Here is a 22,597-nt window from a genome sequence, read left to right as displayed (position 1 = left end):
AACTAATGTAAAAAAAAAAATATATATATATATATATACATTGCAATTTTGTGATCTCTGGACTACAGAGCATCTGTGACCTTGCCGTGGTGCTGAACAACGAATTGTTTTTATATTGAAATCAATTTGAAAGTTTTTTGAAATTTTTGAAATGCAAGAGCTGCAATTTTAATTACAGCCTACATTATGCTCGAAAAAGTCGAAACTAAAAGACAACAAGGACGACCAGCAACAGGACGGGTGGTTACAGTCAGATGAACCCGCCATTCAGAAGACAGGATATTCCGGATATTCTGGAGAAACACTATCCATACGGGCGCCAGAAGTCGGAAACGACTCGACGGCATTTAATAATAATAAAATGATCTGTATTGTTGTCTTAAGATTTAAGAGTGGAAATTCAGCACAATTAACAACAAAAGCTTGAACTGCCTGTAGATAAATCTGACCAGTGAGAAGCAACCAAGCACCCATGTGTGACAACACGAACACTTAGAACAAGCTGCGTTGGTAATTACACTTGGTAGATGTTTGATTCTTCTAAGGCACAACTAAACTGCTATACTGATCAGAAAAATTGTAATTAGATATTTTGTCAAATCATTCAGCCCCACCCAGCACAAATGATGAAGGGAGCTGGATTTCCCTCCCAACACTGGCCTTCACACAGCAGCTGGAGACTAATTCCTTTCTAAATTCTCAACCCCACAAACCAAAAACAGCACCTGCATCGGTGTTAAAGGCTCCGCTGTTGTTCCTGCCAGCTTAACTCAGACAGTAGTGACTGGATTTTGATTCATTTTACCCAAATGACTCTTTCAAACTGCAGACTCTTAAAAAAAGCTGGTTCTTCAAGAGTTTGTTAGTAAAAAAATGGTTCTATGTAGAATCATGAGCACTAAAAGAACCCTTTGCATGAGTAAAGGGTTCTCTGCATAGTGAAATGGTTCTTCAGACTGATGAAGAATGTGTTGAATATGGTTCTATATAGAACCTTTTTGAAAAGGGTTCTGTACAGTACCATTGTTATGATGTCAAGCTGGTACCAACAGAAAAACCCTTTTTGGTGCCTTGTAGAACCCTTTTCAGAAAGGTTCTATATAGAAACATATTCAACATATTCTCCAGCAACCTGAAGAACCTTTTAATCATGCAAAGGGTCCTTCGAGTGTTCGTTGTTCTATTTGGAATCATTGTCTTTGCTAAAGAACCCTTGAAGAACCAGCTTATTTAAGTGTGCAGATATACAGTCAGGTCCGTAAATATCTGGACGTTGACAAGGTTATTGTTATTTTAGCTCAACCACAACACACTGGAGCTGAAATGGAACAATGACTGAGCTGAAAACGCACTTTCAGTTTTAATGAGTTTTTGAGGCTGTTTACATCCAAATTGGGTGAACAGTAGGAATTATAACTTATAATATATCTCTCTTTATACAACAGTCAGCTCGGCCACGCAAGCTGGTTGAGTTCTAACCGTGCTGTTATTTCACCATAACATCAAGATTTTTTCACAAACACTGTATCACTCCTCTGAGATTCCGTTGCTAAGCAACGACTTTGACAACTGTAGGAGACGCTCAAGCCGTTTGAACGTTTTACTTCTTACTTTGCCAAAAACAGAAAATGGATACTTTTAAGATCACATTTGACCGACAGCCGATTTGGTCAGACTCTGAAGATGAGACGACACTAAATTCCCAAACTGTCATCACCACTGAGCAGCTTTTCAGTCGGCAGCTGTGACAGAAGAACAGCTAAACAACCTGGAATCAGCCAGAAATGAACCCAACACCATTCGCCAAACTAAACGGGCTGTAAGATGATTTACAGACTGGCTGGAACAAAACAACATTAATATTAATCTGGCAAAAAAAGACAAAACTGAGCTGAACTTGATATTGAGGCAGTTTTATGGCTCAGTCTGTACTTCAAAAGGCGAGGCTTACAGCAGACTGTGCAGCGAGTGGGCGGAGCTCGTTACTCTGACGTAGCAACAAGCTGCTTGTTAAGGAACTATAATTTGGCTGAAGGAACTGTGAACATTAAAACATATTAAACGCTGCGTTCACGGCCCAGTTTATTAATGTATTACTTTATTTAACTGTTGTATAAAAGCAACAGAACACTTGAGGTTGTGTGTCATCGCTATAACATCACGGCTGTGATGATCAACGGCTGTGATGTTATTTCGCGATACATACATACATCATCTAAACCGCTTATCCTTCTGGGTCGCGGTGGGGTGCTGGAGCCTATCCCAGCTGTCATTGGGCGGAAGGCAGGCTACACCCTGGACAGGTCACCAGTCCATCGCACGGCAGACAGACAGACAAACAAAATCACACACACACTCACACCTAGGGGCAATTTTACCATGTCCAATTAGCCTGACTGCATGTTTTTGGACTGTGGGAGGAAACCAGAGTACCCAGAGGAAACCCACGCAGACACGGGGGGGAACAGGCAAACTCCACACAGAAATGACCCTGGTCACCCGGCCGGGAATCGAACCCAGGCCATTCTCGCTGTGAGGTGACAGCGCTACCCACTGCGCCACCGTGCCGCCCTTCCCTCTCGTGTTCTATTGCTTAATTGACAAGAACAGAAACTGTAGCTGAAATAACGAGGAAATAACACACAGCCGGCTGTGGAACAGCGGAGCAGCCGAATCCTTTGAGCCTCTAAATATGAAAATGGTTGTAATTCTTATCCTGTTCACTGATCTACAAGGAGATTCACTAAAAAAAAGCCCCAAAAATTCTGCAATAACTCTCGATGAAACAATCTGAACAAAACAACATGCTCCTCAGTATACGGAGCTTTGAACAAGCTGGGATGCCCCTGCGTCAGAGTGGTGAGGTAGGCGCCGGACGGCCGCTGCGACGTTTAACCTCTGTTTGCAACTTCCGGGTGCGTACCCCCGTACCCCTTCATGTGTCTGACAGAAAACAGAGATCACTTCCAGCATCGCATGTAATGCAATCGATTACACATACGTCAAGGTATGTAGCGCATTTTTTTGGTTCCGATTGCTTCATCCTAACGGGAGTTACAGCAGAATATTCGGGGCCTCTTTCGAGTGAATCTCCCTTTAGATGCAAATATCCTCAAATTAAAGCTGAAATTCATATTTCTGATTTAATTTTAACTCCAATATGCTGTGGTGGACAGTTAAAATAACAATAACCTTGTCTTTATACTGCTTTCATGCTAAATTATGTAATGTTATGTCAATATGCTCTTCTAAGCATATTGAGGATTTTTTATTACAAAGACAGCATAACCAGTCCTGTGTGCTCTAATGTACTACACTGGTTCTTCAAGGGTCCTTCAGTAAAGAGAATGGTTCTATTCAGAACCATGAGTTGTATACAGAACCATTCCATGCCTAAATGGTTCTTTGCATTATGAAATTGTTCTTCAGATTGACTGAGGATGTGTTGCATATGGTTCTATATAGCACCAAAAAGTGCTATTGTTACAAGGCCTTTTTGGTGCTATACAGAAAGCTTAAATGGTTCTTTGAAGGACTGATGGATTGATGGAGAATGCGTTGTATATGGTTCTACATAGAACATTTTGAGAAGCGTTCTTCTATCGCAAGCTTGACATTGTAACAATAGCAGAACTATATGTACGTAGAACTATATGCAACAGATCCTCTATCAATCTGAAGAACGATTTCACAATGCAGAAACTATTTAAAGCATGAAACGGTTCTAAATGGAACCATTCCCTTTACTGAAGAGCCCCTAAAAACATTTTTTAGTGTAGCTGCTTCATTAAAAAGTGTTCAGTTGTGCTGAATCTGTTCACCCAAATCATAGAACAGAACTGGAAAATGTTCACGGGTTCATCACAGATAGACCCTCAGTACCCACCTTATCTGGGCTGAGCAGAGCCCAGCAGAAGTGCCAGGCTTGCGGCGATGCCTGGGCCTGGGTCAGCCACTTCTGGGCCACGTTTTTTTGGGCCATGTCTGGATCATAGTACAGCTGCTGCAGAGCCTGTGTAAGATTACACCCATCAGCTCATATACAGCAATTCAGTGGCACTGTGTCAACAACACTGAGCTATTCTAGAGATTTAAATCCCACCATATCACTTCTGGAGGAAACAATTGTGGGGGGTGGAGGATGAACTGCACATGCTACTAGTTATTATTAGTATAGGGAAGCTTACTGTGGATATCGAGTTACTTTTCTACCCTGTCTACTACACTGACCTCGGCTGTACACACTGAATAAGATGCACATAGTCTTGTAGGACATGCACAGCGGTTTAAGACAAAGGCAGCATTTCAGGTTCCTTAACACACAGTGATGCTATTGTAAAACCTTATAATAAAATATGGGACTCCCTTGTAGAAGTGGATTATAATTAGGTACATTTCTTTGATTTTCTGTACTTCTGTATAGTTTCGGTTGTTTTGTACATTTTTAAATGCTAACAGGCTTTACTTTCACTCTACTCAACTCTATTTGTGGAGTCTACTTTGTCCTCAGTTCATTTTCAGTCATTCAGATTGAATAATTATATGGGTCATTGTCACAAAACAGCCTCAAACCATGTCTATAAATATTCATCACGCAGATAAACAATTTTCATATAATTCAGTGGATCAGTTGGAGCTTGATATGATACAGCAAAAGGGTAAAAAGGTATGTATTATTTTTGCTTTTTTTCAATGAGGAAAAATGGCTTTAGATTATTTTTAACTGATAATTTACTTTAATGTTTTCCTTGTGAACTCTAAAAATGTGAAGCAAAACAAAACTATCAAAACTATCTTAATACTATCAGAAAACAATGTTTCAGGCATCAGGAAGTGTTTTCTTGATCATTTTGTGCACTTTATGTGAGGGAGATTTTAGAGGGGGACGTTTGGTTCCTATCATGCTCACTGTGAACGAATTGATTCTGTAAGTTCCTCTAGAACTGTGCATTTCATATCTACGGAGCCCCTAAGGTGACATGGTGATTATTTTTTAATAAGGCGTGGCCTTAAATGAATATATTGGGACCACAAATTACTATATTGAGGTCACAATTTACAATATTGAGGCCACAAATTAAGTTTCTTCTAACTCATGGTGTCAATATATTAATTTGTGGCCTCAATATAGTAATTTGTGGCCTCAATATAATACATTCTGGCCTCATAGTAATTCAGGGCCTTAATATAGTAATTTGTGGCCTCAATTTAGTAATTCGTGGCCTCAGTATAGTAAATTGTGACCTCAACACAAAACTTTTTGAACTCAATATAGTAATTAACGGCCTCAATGTGGAAATTTGTGGCCTCACTATAGTAAATTGTGACTTCAATATAGTAATTCTTGGTCTCAAAATAATCAATTATGGCCTCAATATGCTAATTCGTGGCCACGACTTATTAAAAAATAATCACCATGTTACCTGAGGGGCTCTGTAGATATCGAACCACCAATGACTTTGTTCACATCTTAACCATTTGATTAGGCGGCAAATTTGAAAAATTCGGCGGAACTCCCCTTTAATAAGTTGCTATGCGGTTCTGGAGAACTCAGCACCGCAGCAGTTTTTGGACCTGACGCTTTCAGTTGGTTTTTGGTGGCTAGTTTTACTCCTACCTGAGTTTTACTCCAAAGAAGTAAACTTTAGCTTTTCCTGAGAGAAAACAAGACACGTTTTTGACTGAAACAAAGTGGAATACTCGCCACTCCTGACCTGTCTGTGTGTCAGTGACAGGACTGGACACAGACAGCACGCATCGCCGTTCATGAGCAGACCGAGCTAATCTACACACTGAGAGTTCGGTCTGTTTATAGCTCACCCGCTCCACCGCCTCCACCGTGAACTCCGCCGCCTCTAAGGGCTGCTGTACCGGAGCCGAGGACATTTTCCACACTTTTCCTCCTTCGAGGCGCTGAAAAAGTCCTTTCACGACGTTTTCATCTCCTTTTACTGGTTTTAAGCGTGAATGTGTCTGTTTCTCGCCGCGTTATCTCTGTCCAGTCTTCCTCAAGGGTCACTCACAGTGCCGTTATGCCTTAGACGTTATTTTCTCCCCACCCGAATTCCGGCAGGCCACGCCCCCTGTGCTAGGATTGGCTAGAACATCATCGTAGCCAGGCTTCTAGCCAATCCTAGAGGAGGAGGGGAGGGTTTTCACGAGTTGCCGCAGTCGCTTAAACTTCATTCCAGACATTAAAAAAATAGTGTTTAAAATGCTGAAATATTTATACAATATATAATATATAAGTATGTTAAAATATTTTAGCCTGTCAGCATTGAAAATATCTGACTTATTTGCATATCATGAGTTTAACTCATCAAGAAAATACAAAAAAAAAAAAAACTAAACCACCAGGAACAAAAACATTTAATGTCTTTTTAGCTTATAAAGTATCTTATTGATTTCATTAATAAAAACGTTTTTGTGGGAAAGAGTCCATACTGAACGCCCATTCTGCCTCTGTTGGGCTACCTTGTAAAATGATTATTATATTGCTTATCTATTACAGTAAAGGAGAATTCCACCGATTTTTCAGACTTTTTGAATAATTCAGTGTTTGAGATGTAAACAGAGTCTTTCAGAGTGGTTTGGTGTGAAATGGTTCAGATGTCTTTACAGTGGTGGTGATAGGAACCAGGGGTCACCATGTCTACAACACAAATATAGACATTTTATTTACTATCCAAAACCACCAGTGAACCTCCACGAGTCTTCTGAGCTTATATGTGAAATGTTGATGATGGCAAAATAGTCATAAATCTGAAAATAATAAGCCGTCTCGGACTTTCTGCGAGGGAGCCTTTCGAGGTGGACGTCTGGTTCCTATCACCACCACTGTGAACAGTTCTGACTCGGTAAGCTTCTCTAGAACGAAGCATTTCACACCAAACCACTCTGAATGACTTTGTTAACACGTAATGCAGAAATTTTGAAACATAGGTGGAGTTTCCCTTTTAACTCGAGTTAATAAGAATCTTTCGTCACGGAGGTAAACGCCGTTGCCAGGCTGCGACGCCCACGCCTGCGTCATCACCATAGCAACCAATGAAGACACGGCAGAAAATGAACACAGTGGCTGGAGCGCACAGGTTCAGAGCTGATCAGCGGCAGAAAACGGACCCGAGAAAGGAATCAGAGCCGTGTGTCGAGTGAACACAGCCCGGGATCTCCTGCCTGCAGGCCTGGCCAGGCCTCTCTCAGCGCTGCCCAGCCCCTGAGGATATTTTTAGACATGATATTCGCCATCAAGTAAAAGGCCAGCAGACTCCAGCAGCTCCAGACAGCAGAAAATGGAGACTGGAGTGGCCGTTATAATGTGGATCATCCTGCTGCTCACCAGCACATCTGAGCTGAAAGGTAAACATTCTCCTGCATGACACAGATTTTTTGTAGATCTGCATTTTTTTTACTAAACCTAACCCCTTAAAAGTCTGCTAGATTAGGGTGTGGAGTGCATAAACACTTAGAGTCACTAGGTTTGGCAGCCATTGAGAGTCAAAGCCAAATGTTTATTAAAACAGCAACACTGTAATGTAAACAGATATGAATTTGAATATATGCTAATTTACCTGCCATTTCTAATTAGGGTGTGGCTTTAGATTTAATTGGACCACTTGGCATATATGATTAATTAATTAATTTATTTACGACTGTGTGAAATTTTAAAACCTGGATATCAGTTGTTTACAGACTGTTTCTCTGCCTACTTTGTTATCCTGTTCTTCAGTGGTCAGGACCCCCACAGGACCACCACAGAGCAGGTATTATTTGGGTGGTGGATCATTCTCAGCACTGCAGTGACACTGACGTGGTGGTGGTGTGTTAGTGTGTGTTGCGCTGGTACGAGTGGATCAGACACAGTGGTGCTGCTGGAGTTTTTAAACACTGTGTCCACTCCTTGTCCACTCTATTAGACACTCCTACCTTGTCAGTCCACCTTGTAGATGTAAAGTCAGAGACGATAGCTCATCTGCTGCTGCACAGTTTGTGTTGGTCATCCTCTAGTCCGTCATCAGTGGTCACAGGACGCTGCCCACAGGACGCTGTTGGCTGGATATCTGTGGTTGGTGGACTATTCTCAGTCCAGCAGTGACACTGAGGTGTTTAAAAACTTTGCTCTGTGGTGGTTCTGTGGGGGTCCTGACCGTTGAGGACAGGGTGGAAGGGGGCTAACAATGTACAATCAGTCTGTAACTGTAGAACTACAAAGTGCTCCTAGGTGGTCAGTGGAGCTGATAAAATGGACAACGAGTGTAGAAAGAAGGAGGTGTTTTTAATGAAGTGGACGGTTTTAGCACAAACAAAGGCCTGACGCCAAACTCCTTTGTTTGGCTTCCTCACCAAGTCTGCTGGAGACGGAGACGCTCCTCCTTTTTTTAGGATTTTCCTCAGAATCTGTTAATTGGCTCCTCAAAGTGAGAACTTCATCCTGGGACTTGATTTAAAATTCATGCTGTGCACTTCAGCTCGAGTTAATGAACGCAGCTCAGCTCTGAATATTTATCAGATTCATCCGTTTCCTTGGTCTGTTTTTATTGTAGTGTTTTCATAGATTTCTCAGGAGATCTGCTTCCATAATTTCTCTTTTTTTTGGATGCATTTGGCTTGTTTGCTGCTTTGCACTTCTAAAGCAGTTAAAGGTCACAGCTGCTTTGTACTGACCGCTAGCAGATTCAGAGCCAAACACTGGTCTGAAGTGCTGTAAATTGGCTGAAAATCAAATTTATACAGTTTGTCCCTTACCCCAGATGGACTTTTTGGCGCTTCTTTAGTTTTAGCATTGAAGCTACAAGGCTAAAGTCGCTAATACATAATAGATTTTTATAGCCCAACCTAAATAATCAAACTTACCTCAAACCCTGTCCAGTTGTGCAGTAATCTCAGAGAGACCTGCTTACGACATATTATTATTTATAAAAATGGACAAAAGAACATTAGCATAGCTAAAAACGAGTAGCAGCAGAGATGTTATAAAGGCTGGTCACTGGTTAAAATATGAATGGGAAAGCTTGTAACACTCAATATGGTGTCTATTTGTAAAAATACACATTAAAAGAGCCGGTTAGCTTGCTGGTTATGCCGTGAGCGGAGAAGGGTCAGTGATATTGAGGCTCTAGCTGGAAAAGCGCCCCCTCACTGTGGAGATCTGTGCAAGTGCAGTAGCCACAACAACCCAAACAATCACCTTTTTTGTGCATTATTGAGTCAAATGCTACAAACTACTTATGAGATTTTTGTCAGATTTTTTGAGTGATTTCAAATAAGTTTCTTAAACAGTAATTTAACCTTCAGTTTTGAGCATTTTAGTCTCTCCCAATTCAGAGACAGGAGTCTTGTCTTGTATGGCTGGAAATAACTGCCTGGCGGTGTTGCAAAGATGGCCGCCGAGTGAACAGACTTTCCAATAAAGACTTTTGTAGCAGCCGCTAAGCCTGAATTTTGTCTCTATTTTTGTCCAATTTTTTACACATACAGTGTCAGAAACCACACAAATGAGTCTTTTTGAGATTTTTTAACAACTCAACATGGTTTGAGGCAAGCTTGTGATGATTTAGGCATGCAGTTTACATGATGCTAATTGCTAAAACGTCTATTATGCTGCGAGCGGGGAAGGGTAAGTGATATTGAGGCGCTAGCGGGAAAAGTCCCCCATCATTGCGGAGATCTGCGCAAGTGCAGTAACCACAACAACCTAAACAATAACCTTTTTTGTGAGTAATTGAGCCGAATGCTACAAACTACTTATGAGATTTGTGTCAGATTTTATGAGTGATTTCAAATAAGTTTCTTAAACAGTAATTTAACCTTCAGTTTTGAGCATTTTAGTCTCTCCCGATTCAGAGAGAGGAGTCTGGTCTTGTATGGCTGGAAATAACTGCCTGGCGGTGTTGTAAAGATGGCTGCCGAGTAAACAGACTTCAATCCTGAATTTTGAATTTTTTGAATTTTTGTCCAATTTTATACACATACAGTGTCAGAAACCACACAAACGACTCTTTGAGATTATTTAACATCTCGACATGGTTTGAGGTAAGTTTGTGATGATAATGCTAATTGCTCATACATGTCTATTACATATAGCTACATTAGCCTTACAGCTCCAGTGCAAAACCTCAGACACCAAACATGTTTCTGTTTATCAACTACATTTGGAGTGAGGGGGAAATTGTGTCATTTTTATTTTTTTTACTATAACTATATATTTTTCACATTCACTATAAGCACAATTTAAGGATTAGGAGCAACACTGAGAGCACATTATTACACTATTAAAATAAATGAATATATCAATAAACCACAGTCTTTGTTATTCATTAATCAGTTATTAATTTCAATAAGTACTATAAAACTAACGTGTAAGTTATATAAGTATAAAAGCGAGGAAGTGAAGTGGGTTCCATATACAGGGCCTTATAGTTAGTCCTGAATTTGACATTGTTTTACCTTGTTATTATTTAAGGCAAAATGTCACTTAGCCTGGAGTAGTCATAAAATCCTTTTTCCGTCTGTTCTGGATGCTTTTTTTGCTTCAATAATGTTGTTGAAATATGTTTCAATAGAAATGTGTATGATTTACAAAACTGTAAGCGAACTAGATTTGAATCTTTTCCAATTATTTTTCCAATTATAAAAGTGTTTTCATTGTGTTTAAATGCGTCTTTGTGCAAGGACGTGAATTGTTTTCACAGCAGGCAGGTCTCAGCCCTCTTCTTTCACCCCTCTTTGCTCACTAGCAGCTCAACGCAATATTTCACACCCAGAAAGGCAACAGTGTCCTAGTTGTCTGAGGGTTATGAGGAAACATGTTTTATTTTATTATATTAATTAGAAATATCCGAGTTGATTTTCTCTAGGGGGGCTGCAGAAAAAGCTACTTGTTTTCTAGGTCTTGTTTTCCTGTCAACATAATATTAACCAATGCTATATTGACCTCCCTCTCCCACCACTCCCATTTATCATGGAGAGGAAACGCTCAGCTAGCACAGAGACCCTCCCTGATGGGTTAAGACTATTATATATTATTATATGATGTTTATTATAGTTTAGTTCTGTAAACCAAAGTTTAGGTAACATTCACTGCTTTTTTTTCCTGTCATTTAGGTGAGTCCACTGCCTCCTCCCCAGCACTGACGCCTGGTTTGACCCTAAATGAGGTGATCTCCGTTGCCCTCCATGTGACCCCAAAGAGTAACGTCATGGAGACCCAGCCTGATTCCACCCACGTGAGCGAGTTTCCCCCTCACAATGAGACTTCACACGCTGCAGCCACGGCCTTCTCTCCTCCAACTGACCCCAGCACACACACTGCGGTCATGGCAGTCAGCTCACCCTCTCCAGCCAGCACTCAAACGCCTGCACCTGGACGCAGCACAGAGACGACACAAGGTAAAAACTAAAGAAAAAATTATTATAAAAGCATCCTTTTCATCATTAATCATGGCAAACATCTCGAGGAAATCAACAAATGGCGTCCAGCACACTTCAGGTGTTTATTTCAGGCTAAATGTGGGCCAGGTTTGGTCCAGCGGCTTAAATTTAATAGCGCTGGTTGGAGTCCAAAGTGTTGCTAATGGTACGATTATAGTTCTTGTTACTAGCTGTCACATTTGCTAACTGCTCTGGGGAAACAGTAAAGTCAAGGTTATATAGTTAAGAACACTGTTAACTGGAACTGTGGGCCAATATCTGATACTTTTCATGCACATACACTATACTGGACACTATATGTCCAAAAGTATGTGGACATCTGGCTGCAACCTAAATGAGCTTGTCGGATATCCCATTCCAAAACCATGGGTGTTTACATGGAGCTGGCTGCCCTTGGCAGCTATAACAGCCTCCACACTTCTGGGAAGGTTTCTACAAGATTTTGGACTGTGTCTGTGGGAATTTGTGCCCTTTTAGCTTAAAAGGCATTTGTGAGGTCAGGACTGATTTTAGACGAGAAGGTGATGTTCAGATTCATCCCTAAGGTGGGGTTGAGGTCTGGGATCTGTGCAGGCCACTGGAGCTCCTCTACATCAAATCCGTCATACCATGTCTTTATGGAGCTCGCTTTGGGCACGGGGGCTCAGTCAAGCTGGAAAAGGAAAGGGTCTTCCTCAAACTGCTGAGGCAAAGTTGGAAGAATTCAACTGTCTAAAATGTATTTGTATACTGTAACATTAACATCACCCTTTATTGGAACTAAAGAGCCGAGCCCAAGCCCTGGAAAACAGCCACAGATCATTATCCCTCCTCAGCCAAATGTTGCTGCCTCCAGAGGCAGTTTGGAACTCTGTAGTTGGTGATGTAACACAGGATAGGAGATTTCAACACCGGCGGCCCCGCCCTCTGCCGCTCCTAGATACTTCCAATTCAAAATAATAGCATTTACACTTGACTGGGGCAGATCTAGCAGGGCAGAAATTTTTGCCTTATGGCAGAGGTGGCATCTCATGACAGTGCCACGTTTAAAGTCACTGAGCTCTTCAGCACGACCCATTTGACTGCCAGTGCGTGTCTATGGAGACTGCATGGCTATCTGCTTGATTTTATACCTAATGCATTGCAATGGTTTCAAACTGAACTCAATAATTAGGAGCAGTGTCCGATACTTTTGACCATACAGGCCTAGTAAATCTGCCATATGTGTGAAAATAAACATAGTATAAAATACTGAAATTGGGACTGAATAAACCTGAATTAACATTATAGAGAAATATGTTTTTATTTCCATAGAGTTATAAACGCAGTAAAATGAATAAATAGTCTCGGTTGTCCACTATGGTTCAGGGCTATAGGGAGATATGAGTAAATTCACTGTTCTGCTCCTTTAAACTTCTTGCACAGGTCTTCCAGAATAAGCTGATCTCTTAAATAAAATGTCTGACACATTGAAGAACAGGCTGTCCCACGTAGGGCGGTTTCTTGGAGTTTTGCACGTTTTGCTAAGAATCCAGTGTGCTTTATGGCACTGCTAGACATTAATAACAGTTATACGAGGAGGTGGAGTCCAGGAACATGACAAAGTTTTGGCTGCGGTTTGTAAATACTGACGTATTCATGCGATCAGTATACTGGAGACATGGCTATATTTAGTGTGGCTAAATGTGCCTCGCTCTTGGTTTACTCTGGGTCATGTTGGGGCCGTTCATGATGCCCGTGCTTTGAATCATCTTGTTTTGTAATAGAGACAGACAGGGTTATTAAAACAAACACATATCCAAACTCATGGAATGTTTGTTTACCTCATCGATTATTCACATCTCAGATAACAAGCATATGTCAGTCCACTGGCTCGATAATGTCGGCACTGTATAGCCACTGCTGGTCCACACCCCCAAATCCCCCACCCCCCACCCCCTGGACCACCCAGATTACCATCCTGCATACCAGGTTTAACTAGTTTTTATTCTCCTTAGAGTTTGAATTCACACAGCATTTTATTTTGAAAAATAAACTAAGACAATTATTACAAACAACTGAGAGAAAAAAATGAATAACTTGGCCTAATATAAAATGATTTGGTTGAAAATGTTGTTTCTGATTGGTTACAGCTGTATATCCGGTTTTATTTATGATATTACTGTTAAAATTATTTACTAAAGTAATTTACAAAGGATAATGAAAAAAGAAAAATAGGTAAATTGGACTGTAAGTGGAAAACAAGTGCTGAAAGGTGCCATTTTGTCTAATACTCTGCTTAACCACTAGTGGACCACCTGGAAAACGCTGAGCAAAAAGCCAGTGGGCTGTCAGCTTTGCCATCAGTGGGCCTACAGTGGCCCCCTGTACTCTCGCTATGTGGGATGTACCTTGAATAATTTGTAATAAAAAAAATGTAATTGTGAATTATTTTATTTTTAAATAGATTTTATAAAAAAACTGATAGTTCCAGATCTAAAATCTGATTGGTTGAGCTGCGTATTTTAAAAACAAAAAGGGTTCTTCTATTGTTACACTGCCAGGTGTGTTATAACAGAAGAACCCTTTTTTGGTGCTATATAGAACCCTTTTCAAAAAGGTTCTACACATAATTTGACCAAACTGCACTCAGTGAACTCACAGCTTCTCTTCCTCCTTCTTCTTCTTCTTCGCCTGCCTCTTCTTTCTCGTAGTTTCCTTCTCCGTATAGTCCTATTCAGACTTTTCAGCTCTTCTTCTGCCTTTTCCTCACTTCTTCTAGCTTCCTCAGATACCAGTCCAGCTCTCACCTCACTGAGGAGCACCACCATCACTCCAGGATCCATGATGACTTTAACTGCCTCTACTGCAGCCTCTACCAGTCTTAGTGAAGAACATCAAACGTCTCATCAGTCCACCTTCAGCTCCTCTGAGACGATTCAGACAGCTTCTTCAGTTCCTTCTTCCAGTCCAGCTTCCACTTGGACTGCCTTGACGGACAAAACCCAGCCCACTGGACCTGTTCCTGTGGAGAACCCGCACCAGGATGGAGCGTCTGAACTGGATGTTGGAGATGAAGGTTTGTGGACTGTGGAGGTTCAGCCAAAACATCTAATTTATACCTTCTTGTCCCCTTAACTCAAATGTAGTTGATCACCGAGAGATGTTGGGGGTCTGAAGTTGGCTTCTTTTAGCACTAAAGCCAGAAGGCTAAAGTAGTTAACAAATAACAGAAGCTTCTACTTCTGTTACGTGTTAACTGACTGCTGACTGGGCCTCGTGTTCAGTCTATAGCAGAAAAGGGGGACATTAAGATATTAAAGGGGGGCACTTTGTCTAATCAGACATACCAGTATGAACCAGTTTACTGAACTGGTTCAACGTCAGAGTTGAAAAAACATTCGGGACTTTTAATTGACTTAGATTTTATACTAAAATCCTGCTTTAAGTCGTCCTGTACTTTAATTATATTTAATTTATTACAATAAATGATTGAACATTCCATTTTGTCGCTATCGAAACAATCATATCACTACCGAAACAAATGTTTCAGTAGTGACTGTTTCAGTGGTGACAATTTTGGCTAATTTTGAGCAGAACTCAAAAAAGCTAGCCAGTACCTGACTAGCAAATATAGCCTTGAACAGCTGTACACACATAAAATCATAATACACAAAAAAACAAAAAAATGTGTTTCAGTAGTGACAATTCTTAATGTTCCACACTGATTTTCAGACTTTTACCTCAAAACAATGGGATCTAACTGCTCACCATGTGGCTATGAATGACAGGGATGCAGTCTCACTTCCTGTTCTAAAATGCAGGGGTGTGGCTAAAATAAGGCTCCGTCTACAGACTAAAACTCGGTGTTTCGGTACTGACATGAAAACATGGAACAGTATTTTTTTAAAAAAAGTTTTTCATTAAAATTTAACATGATACATCTACATCTTTCAACTTTTAAAGTAATAAAAAAAAAACCCATAAAAATACATATAAAAATGTGTTTTTCACAGGTGTAAATTTAGGGGTTGATGACTTTGTATCATCATATTCTTTCGACGCGCTCGCGATCATCATATTCATCTGCTCAGGGAAAGGGTCCGAAGCACAGTCGGCATTAAAAATGTTCTTCCACATGTAGCGTGCAATTACACATTTCTACCAGAGAGGTCGCCAAATTCCCAGAACTTACATAATGCAGCTTTACATAAAAATTAACTGAAAAGTTTGTACACATTTAGCTTATAATATCTCAATTAATGCCTTTGGTTTAAGTAGATCATAACATAATCCTTGTAAATATCTAAGATCTGAATGAATACTTTTGTTTTTTTACTGCAGAACCGGAGTTTGAGCTAATTCAGTAGAATGGCGTATATTGTCACTGTCGTGCAAATATTAATTATATTTCTATACTTTTAAATATTTGTTTATAGTTTTCTGCTTGTTTTGATGTCAGAAACTACAACTGCAAATCACAATAAATACATCCTCTTCTATTTACAAACACAAATCGCTGTTGTCAGAACAAAAGCTTGTATCTAAAACATATTTTGCTGTTAATGTAAGTCAATGGAACCAGACGTTTTCCAAGTCATTTTGGGCCGTTTCTTTTGGTCCATTCATCATGAAATTGACACACAATGCAAAGGGTAACAGGCGTTTTCAAATGATGTCAAAAACTGAAAAACGTCAAAAACGGAGCTACAAAGTTTTGTTCCGACAGCAGCGAAATGAAAGTCTAGAACCTGTACCACAGAATGTCTCCACTATGAGTGACTTTTCAGAGTTTACATGCTTCTTGAGTCATTTCAGTGTCTAATCTCTGTGTTTGCATTACACTCCATGCTGTGTTTATATTCCGAAGATTCAGATTCAGTCAAAGTGCCTCACGCCTCTCCGTGGGACCCCCTGTTCGCTGCTCTGGTCTCCATCTTCATCGTCAGCACTGCTTTGGTCTCCGTAATGCTCTTCCTCAGGTTTCGCCAGCAAAGTGAGCATCCAGAGTTCCATCGGCTGCAGGACCTGCCCATGGTGAGCCTCCGCTAGTTTCACCATTATTAGTCTTTTCCTTCTCTGGGATAAAACCATAGATACACATGTTAGATAGTATACAGAGGCTGCACTACTGAATCCACCACTCCAGGGGGAGAACCGCTGGAATAAAGTGTCCCCTGCAGACTTATATTGATTTTTAGTGATTTTCCCAGTTATGTTGGTAGATAATCTAGCGTATAAGGCCTTCTGTTCAGCTCCTGAAGTCCTGACCCATGAGAGAGCTCGCTTGGCTGTATCTGTGTAGATACCACAGAGAAAAACATCCTGATTGGACGATTTTCTGTCTTTGATTTTAACCCTTTTGTTTCCAACCAAAACAAACACTAAAAAACAGTGTGTGTGCTGCTGCGAGTCGCCTGTCAAGCCTGAAATAATCATAATAATAATTATATAATAACGAATAAGAAGAGCCAGCATCACCATCAATGATTTTTCCGCAATCATCATACTCTTCTGTTTGGCGAAGGGGTCCAAAACACAACCGACATTACATAGTGGAATTTCACGTTCCACCAGAGAGGTCTCCAAATCCCCAAAACTTACTGAGTGCAGCTTTAAATGAAAATTAACTAAAAATTACCAACACATATTTTTTGATTTCCCTGAAATCATAAAGGGTTGAGTGTAATGAATTTCACTCTAGAAGTCAGCGTTTGCACTCGTTACCTTAGCAGTACAGGCTGAAATACTCTTCTTAAGCAATAGAACTCGAGAGGGAGTGTGTTATCGCGAAATAACGTCATGGCTGTGATTTGGTCGCCGTAGATCATCAGTTAAATAAAGTAATAAATTAATAAACTGGGCCGTGAACGCGGCGTTTAATATGTTTTAATGTTCGCAGTTCCTTCCGCCAAATTATAGTTCCTTAACGAGCAGCTTGTTGCTACGTCAGAGTAACAAGCTCCGCCCACTCGCTGCACAGCCGGCAGTTCGTTCTCCAGCTCCTCACACTAAATTCCCAAACTGTCATCACCACTCAGCAGCTTTTCAGTCGGCAGCTGTGACAGAAGAACAGCTAAACAACCTGGAATCAGCCAGAAATGAACCCAACACCATTCGCCAAACGTGTAGTCTGATCTTCAGAGTCTGACCAAATCAGACTGAGCCATAAAACTGACGCAATATCAAGTTTAGCTCAGTATTAATGTTGTTTTGTTCCAGCCAGTCTGTAAAGCTTCTTACAGCCCGTTTAGTTTGGCGAATGGTGTTGGGTTCATTTCTGGCTGATTCCAGGTTGTTTAGCTGTTCTTCTGTCACAGCTGCCGACTGAAAAGCTGCTCAGTGGTGATGACAGTTTGGGAATTTAGTGTCGTCTCATCTTCAGAGTCTGACCAAATCGGCTGTCGGTCAAATGTGATCTTAAAAGTGTCCATTTTCTGTTATGGCGAAATAACAGCACGGTTAGAACGCTTCTCAACCAATCAGCTTGCGTGGCCGGAACTAACTGTTGTACAAAGTTCAATAACTTCATTTTGATTGGGCGGGGCTAAACTACTATAGGCTGACAAGGTGGAAATATGGTCATTCTTCAGTTTTGTGAATTTAGTTAATTATAAAAGGGGCATTTTTGCCATTTTGTTTTTATATTTGTACATATTTACATTAACCATTAAAAACAATACTGAGAAAAATAATAACATAATATGAGCCCTTTAAAACTAAACACGCTCCCAGTGATCAGGTAGCAAAGAAGACTTCACATCATGTTTGACTCGTGTCTTTGATTGTCTTTCTGACAGGATGATCTCCTGGAGGACACTCCATTGTCGAGATACTCGTATTAAGATGGAACTCAGGGCCACCGTTTTTGTAACTGAAGACCCTCAGGCTTCTGAAACTGCTGTTGATGGTCCTAAGAACCAAACCAGGCACTGCCCAAAATGGCCAGAATTGTTTGGTGGATTTCCCGAGAGGCTTTCAATTTAAAAAGTAGGTCCTACATTTGTGAGCCATATGATCATGTGATCAAATCACATATAACACACAGTTTCCAGAGGTTCACTTATGACATTTGGTTGGGTTTATATACCAAAACCTCCCTTAGTATTTACCGGCTGAGCCTTTAAGACTGATACATGTAAATGACCTCAGTTTTGATATTATGCCAAAAAAACTAGTACATGACTAATATAAACCTAGTAAGAACTAATAGAAATCCAACTTACAGACTCTGATTTCTGTACAGTGGTGGTGATGGGAACCAGCAGTCACCATGACTACAACACAGATATAGCCATTTTATTTACTATCCAGAACCACCAGTGAACCTACACGAGTCTTTTGAGTTTTATATGAAAGGTTGAAGATGGTAAAATAGTAATAAACCTGAAAAATATATTTTCTTTGGGGACTATTTTGCCTTAGAACACCCTGTATGTATCTCTCCACCAGAAATTGGTTTTACAAATACACTTTAGGCCAAAATTTGATCTCAAAACTATCATTAAACAATGTGTCAGACATCAGGCAGCGCATATGATGCTCAAATGGACCTGATGCATATTTAACCATCCAAAACATTAAAAATGTCTTTCCTTCCATAAACATTCTCTTTAGCTCGATTAAAATGAATGTAATTAATATGTAGCGTAATCACGTTTTTCACCCATTACAGATGATTTTTAATAATTTACTTGTTTTTATAAAAAAAATCATTTTCAAATTGTTTTTCTGTACATCGGCAAAAACTAAACATTCAACACTTTTGTTTTATTAATTCTTATTTAGACTTTTTAAAATTTTCGACACATTTTCTGTCATGTCGGCATGTTGACTAATACAAACAAACATCTCTTCTGTTCCGGGTCAAACTGACCCAGTCAGTTCAATTCACACTAAATGACCCATTAGAAAAGGTTTCAATATTTTTCCCATATTTTTAAAGTTTGAAACGGATCAATTTGACCTGCAACATGAGAGGAGGGTTCAAATAAAGAAGATATTTTAAGCCAAAATCTTCTCAAAACTGTGGTAAAAGAATGACTCAGGCCTGAACACTGTATTCATACCAATTATTTTTGTAATAGCTTTCTGTGAGGGAGCTTTTAGAGATGGACGTCTGGTTCCTATCACCACCACTGTGAACAGTTCTGACTGTAAGTTTGTCTAGAACAGTGTTTCACACCAAACCACCCTGAATGACTTTCATCTCAACCATTTAATTATGTAGAATAATAACTGGGCGTGGCTAAACTGCTGGAGGCTGAAAGGGCGAATATATGTAAATGCATTGTTTTTGGTGAGGTCACAAAAAACAATGAATTCAAAAGGGGCTGTTTTTGCAGCTTAATTTCCATATATGGACTGTATGGGTCGGAGGCCGAATGGTACTTTATCAGTGTTTACAACTCTTATTTCCAAACTGTGAGGAGAAATTAATGGGCCCTTTAAAGTAAACATGAATAGCAAATGCATTACATACAAAGTAGGAAGTGAATGAACGCAGGGCCTTGTTAAGGTAAGTGGAGTCAAAGAATGGGTGGAATTCTTTTTCTTGCCTTCTCAGAGACATTAAAAGAGATCAGCCAGAGTGGTTAACTATGAAACCACTGCCATATCTGGTCTTTAACATTTTCATTTGTAGAAAATGCTGAATATGTTTTGTACATTTTAGTGTTTATATTGTACAACCCAATTTCCAAATAAGTTGAGATGCTGTGCAAAATGTAAATGAATACAAAATGCAATGATGTGCAAATGATTTAAACCCTATATTTCATTGAAAATAGTACAAAGCCAACATATCAATTGTTGACATTGAGACATTTTTATTGTTTTTTGAAAAATATTTGCCCATTTTGAATCTGATTCCAACAACACATTCCAAAAAAGTTGGGACAGGGGCAACAAAAGGCAGGTTAAGTTGTGTATTGCTAAAAAAAAACACCTGGTGGTTGATTGGCAACAGGTCAGTAATGTGATTGGGTATAAAAAAGCATCCCGGAGAGGCTGAGTCTTTCAGAAGTAAAGATCAGGAGGGGTTCACCACTCTGTGAAAGACTGCATGGTCAAATAGTGCAACTTTTCAAGAATAACGTTTATCAACATGAAATAGCAAAAAACTTTTGCTTTTCATCATCTACAGTACATAATTTCATTAAAAGATTCAGAGAATCTGGAGAAATCTCTGTATGTAAGGGACAAGGCCAAAAACCAGTATTTGCTGGAAGAAATGCTGCCACCTTCTCTGGGCCCGAGCTGATTTAAAATGGACTGAGGGGAAGTGGAAAAGTGTCCTGTGGTCCAACAAATCAACATTTGAAACTTTTTGGAAATCATGGACACTGTGTCCTCCGGGCTAAAGACCACTCAGCTTTTTATCAGTGCACAGTTCAAAAGTCAGTATTCATGATGGTATGGGGGCCTTAGTGCACATGGTATGGGTGACGTGCACATCTGTGAAGGCACCATTAATGCTGAACGATATATACATGTTTTGGCAACATATGCTGCCATCCAGACAACGTCTTTTTCAGGGAAGGCCTTGATTATTTCAGCAAGACAATGACAAACCACATTCTGTATGTATTACAACAGCATGGCTCCATATTAAAAGAGTCCAGGTGCTAAACTGACCTGCCTGCAGTCCAGACCTGTCACCACTGAAAACATTTGGCGATTGATGAAATGAAAAATACAACAAAGGAGACCCCGAACTGTTGAGCAGTTGAAATCCTATAACAAACAACAACGGGAAAACATTTCACTTTCTAAACTACAGCAGTGTCTCCTCAGTTCCCAAACACTTACAGAGTGTTGTTAAAGAAGAGGTGATGAAACACAGTGGTAAACAGGCCCCCATCCCAACTTTTTTGGAACGTGTTGTTGGCATCAAATTCAAAATGGGCAGATATTTTTCAAAAAACAATAAAATCTCTCAGTTTCAACATTTGATTTGTTGTTTTTGTCCTATTTTCAATGAAATATAGGGTTTGAATCATTTGCACATTATTGCATTTTGTTTTTATTTACTTTTTGCACAGCGTCCCAACTTTTTTTGGAAATGGGGTTGTAGTAATGGAGAACTGCTTGAATTACATTCTTCTAGAGCGTCTGAAGGATTTATGTGTATTTTCTAGTAGGTATTTCAATACAGTTGCTTTTTCTAAGAAATGTAATAGTATTTAGGCCTATCATTAGGTTGTGACAGGACTTTAGTGCAGGAGGTCCATTAGAGCAGACTTACGTTTTAAAGTGTGTGACTGTTTATTTTGGAATCAGTGTTTAAGGTAAAAAAAACTGACTTTAAAGTAAGAATTTGTATTTGAAATGTAATGCACTGTATTTAATTCTTTAGGATCTGTGGTAAACATAGTGCCTACTGTACTACTGTGCCAAATCTGTTCTACTGTAAAAATCTTATACTGTGTTATATCACTACTGATGTGTGAGTGTGAACTGTAAAGCAGCCGTTTGTAATAAAACAAATTCCTTGTGCAATAAAGTTTTTAGAAAGTTTCGTCGTTTCACTTGCTGAAAACAAAAGTCAGAGACCCTTCAGTTATTTAATTTCCAGTCAAAACAGCCATAAAGTACAAGATATTCATTTTTCAGTGTCAGGAAAGAAGCAGAATATCTTTCCCTTCATTCCAGCTTCCATTCTTTTCAGGAGACTCACTTTCAGTTCCTCAAAGAATCTGCAGACACACCTCCAAAGTTCAGTCTTAGAAGCTGGTTGATCATTTTCTGAAGTAATCAAACACATTCAGTGGTTGAAGTCTGGACTCTGGGGTGGTCAGTCCATTGTTCAGCTTCTTTGTTTGATGTGTCCGTCTCCTTTTCTCAGTGACAGCTACACATCCTTTCAGACCCACAGCGCTGAGTCGTCTTCTCACAGTGGAAGGATGGACAGAAACACCTGTGGATGTTTTCAGATCTGAAGCAGCTTGATTTTCTCCTCTCTCTCAGAGATGAAAGCTTTAAGTGCTGTTTATCTGATGGGGGCAGTTTTGGTGTCGACCAGCTCTTCCAGGTGGTTGTTAGGAGCCACATTTTCTCTGTAGCGTTTAACTATTTTTTAAAAACTGTTTTTTTCCCCACTTAAATAAATGAAGGGTGGTCTCTGACTTTTGTACAGTGCTGTAAATATTTTACCATAAGTGTGAAAAGGATCCTCATCCTCCACATTTTCTGGACTGATGAAAAGTTT

General features: G+C 39.9%; 2 protein-coding genes across 3 annotated transcripts in view; one reads left to right on the top strand and one right to left on the bottom strand.

Moving 5' to 3' along the window:
• The window catches only part of si:ch73-182a11.2 (importin-13), a 30,498-nt gene extending 24,434 nt beyond the window's left edge, over positions 1-6,064 (bottom strand). Inside the window, exons 1-2 of the mRNA XM_036597576.1 lie at positions 5,821-6,064; positions 3,887-4,012 (exon numbers count right to left, since the gene is read on the bottom strand). Coding sequence (XP_036453469.1) covers positions 3,887-4,012; positions 5,821-5,886 — 192 coding nt within the window. The 5' untranslated portion in view covers positions 5,887-6,064. The remainder of the gene's footprint in view (positions 1-3,886; positions 4,013-5,820) is intronic.
• Positions 6,065-7,076: 1,012 nt separating this feature from the next.
• On the top strand, positions 7,077-21,900 carry si:ch73-344o19.1 (mucin-12). 2 transcript variants are annotated; one of them, XM_036597613.1, is made up of 5 exons: positions 7,077-7,359; positions 11,104-11,388; positions 14,180-14,467; positions 16,259-16,425; positions 18,189-21,900. In XM_036597613.1, the coding sequence occupies exons 1-5, from the start codon at positions 7,293-7,295 to the stop codon at positions 18,231-18,233; spliced, it is 852 nt and encodes a 283-aa protein (XP_036453506.1). In that variant the 5' UTR covers positions 7,077-7,292; the 3' UTR covers positions 18,234-21,900. The 2 variants fall into 2 exon arrangements, with proteins under 2 accessions (XP_036453506.1, XP_036453505.1); XM_036597612.1 differs by having other exon boundaries at positions 14,171-14,467.
• Positions 21,901-22,597: the final 697 nt, after the last annotated feature.

Source organism: Colossoma macropomum, unplaced genomic scaffold (genome assembly GCF_904425465.1).
Source record: "Colossoma macropomum unplaced genomic scaffold, Colossoma_macropomum, whole genome shotgun sequence".
In the NCBI taxonomy this organism is placed as follows: Eukaryota; Metazoa; Chordata; class Actinopteri; order Characiformes; family Serrasalmidae; genus Colossoma; species Colossoma macropomum.
Note: the sequence above shows the minus strand (reverse complement) of the source record. Positions and strands in the feature narration are given on the sequence as shown.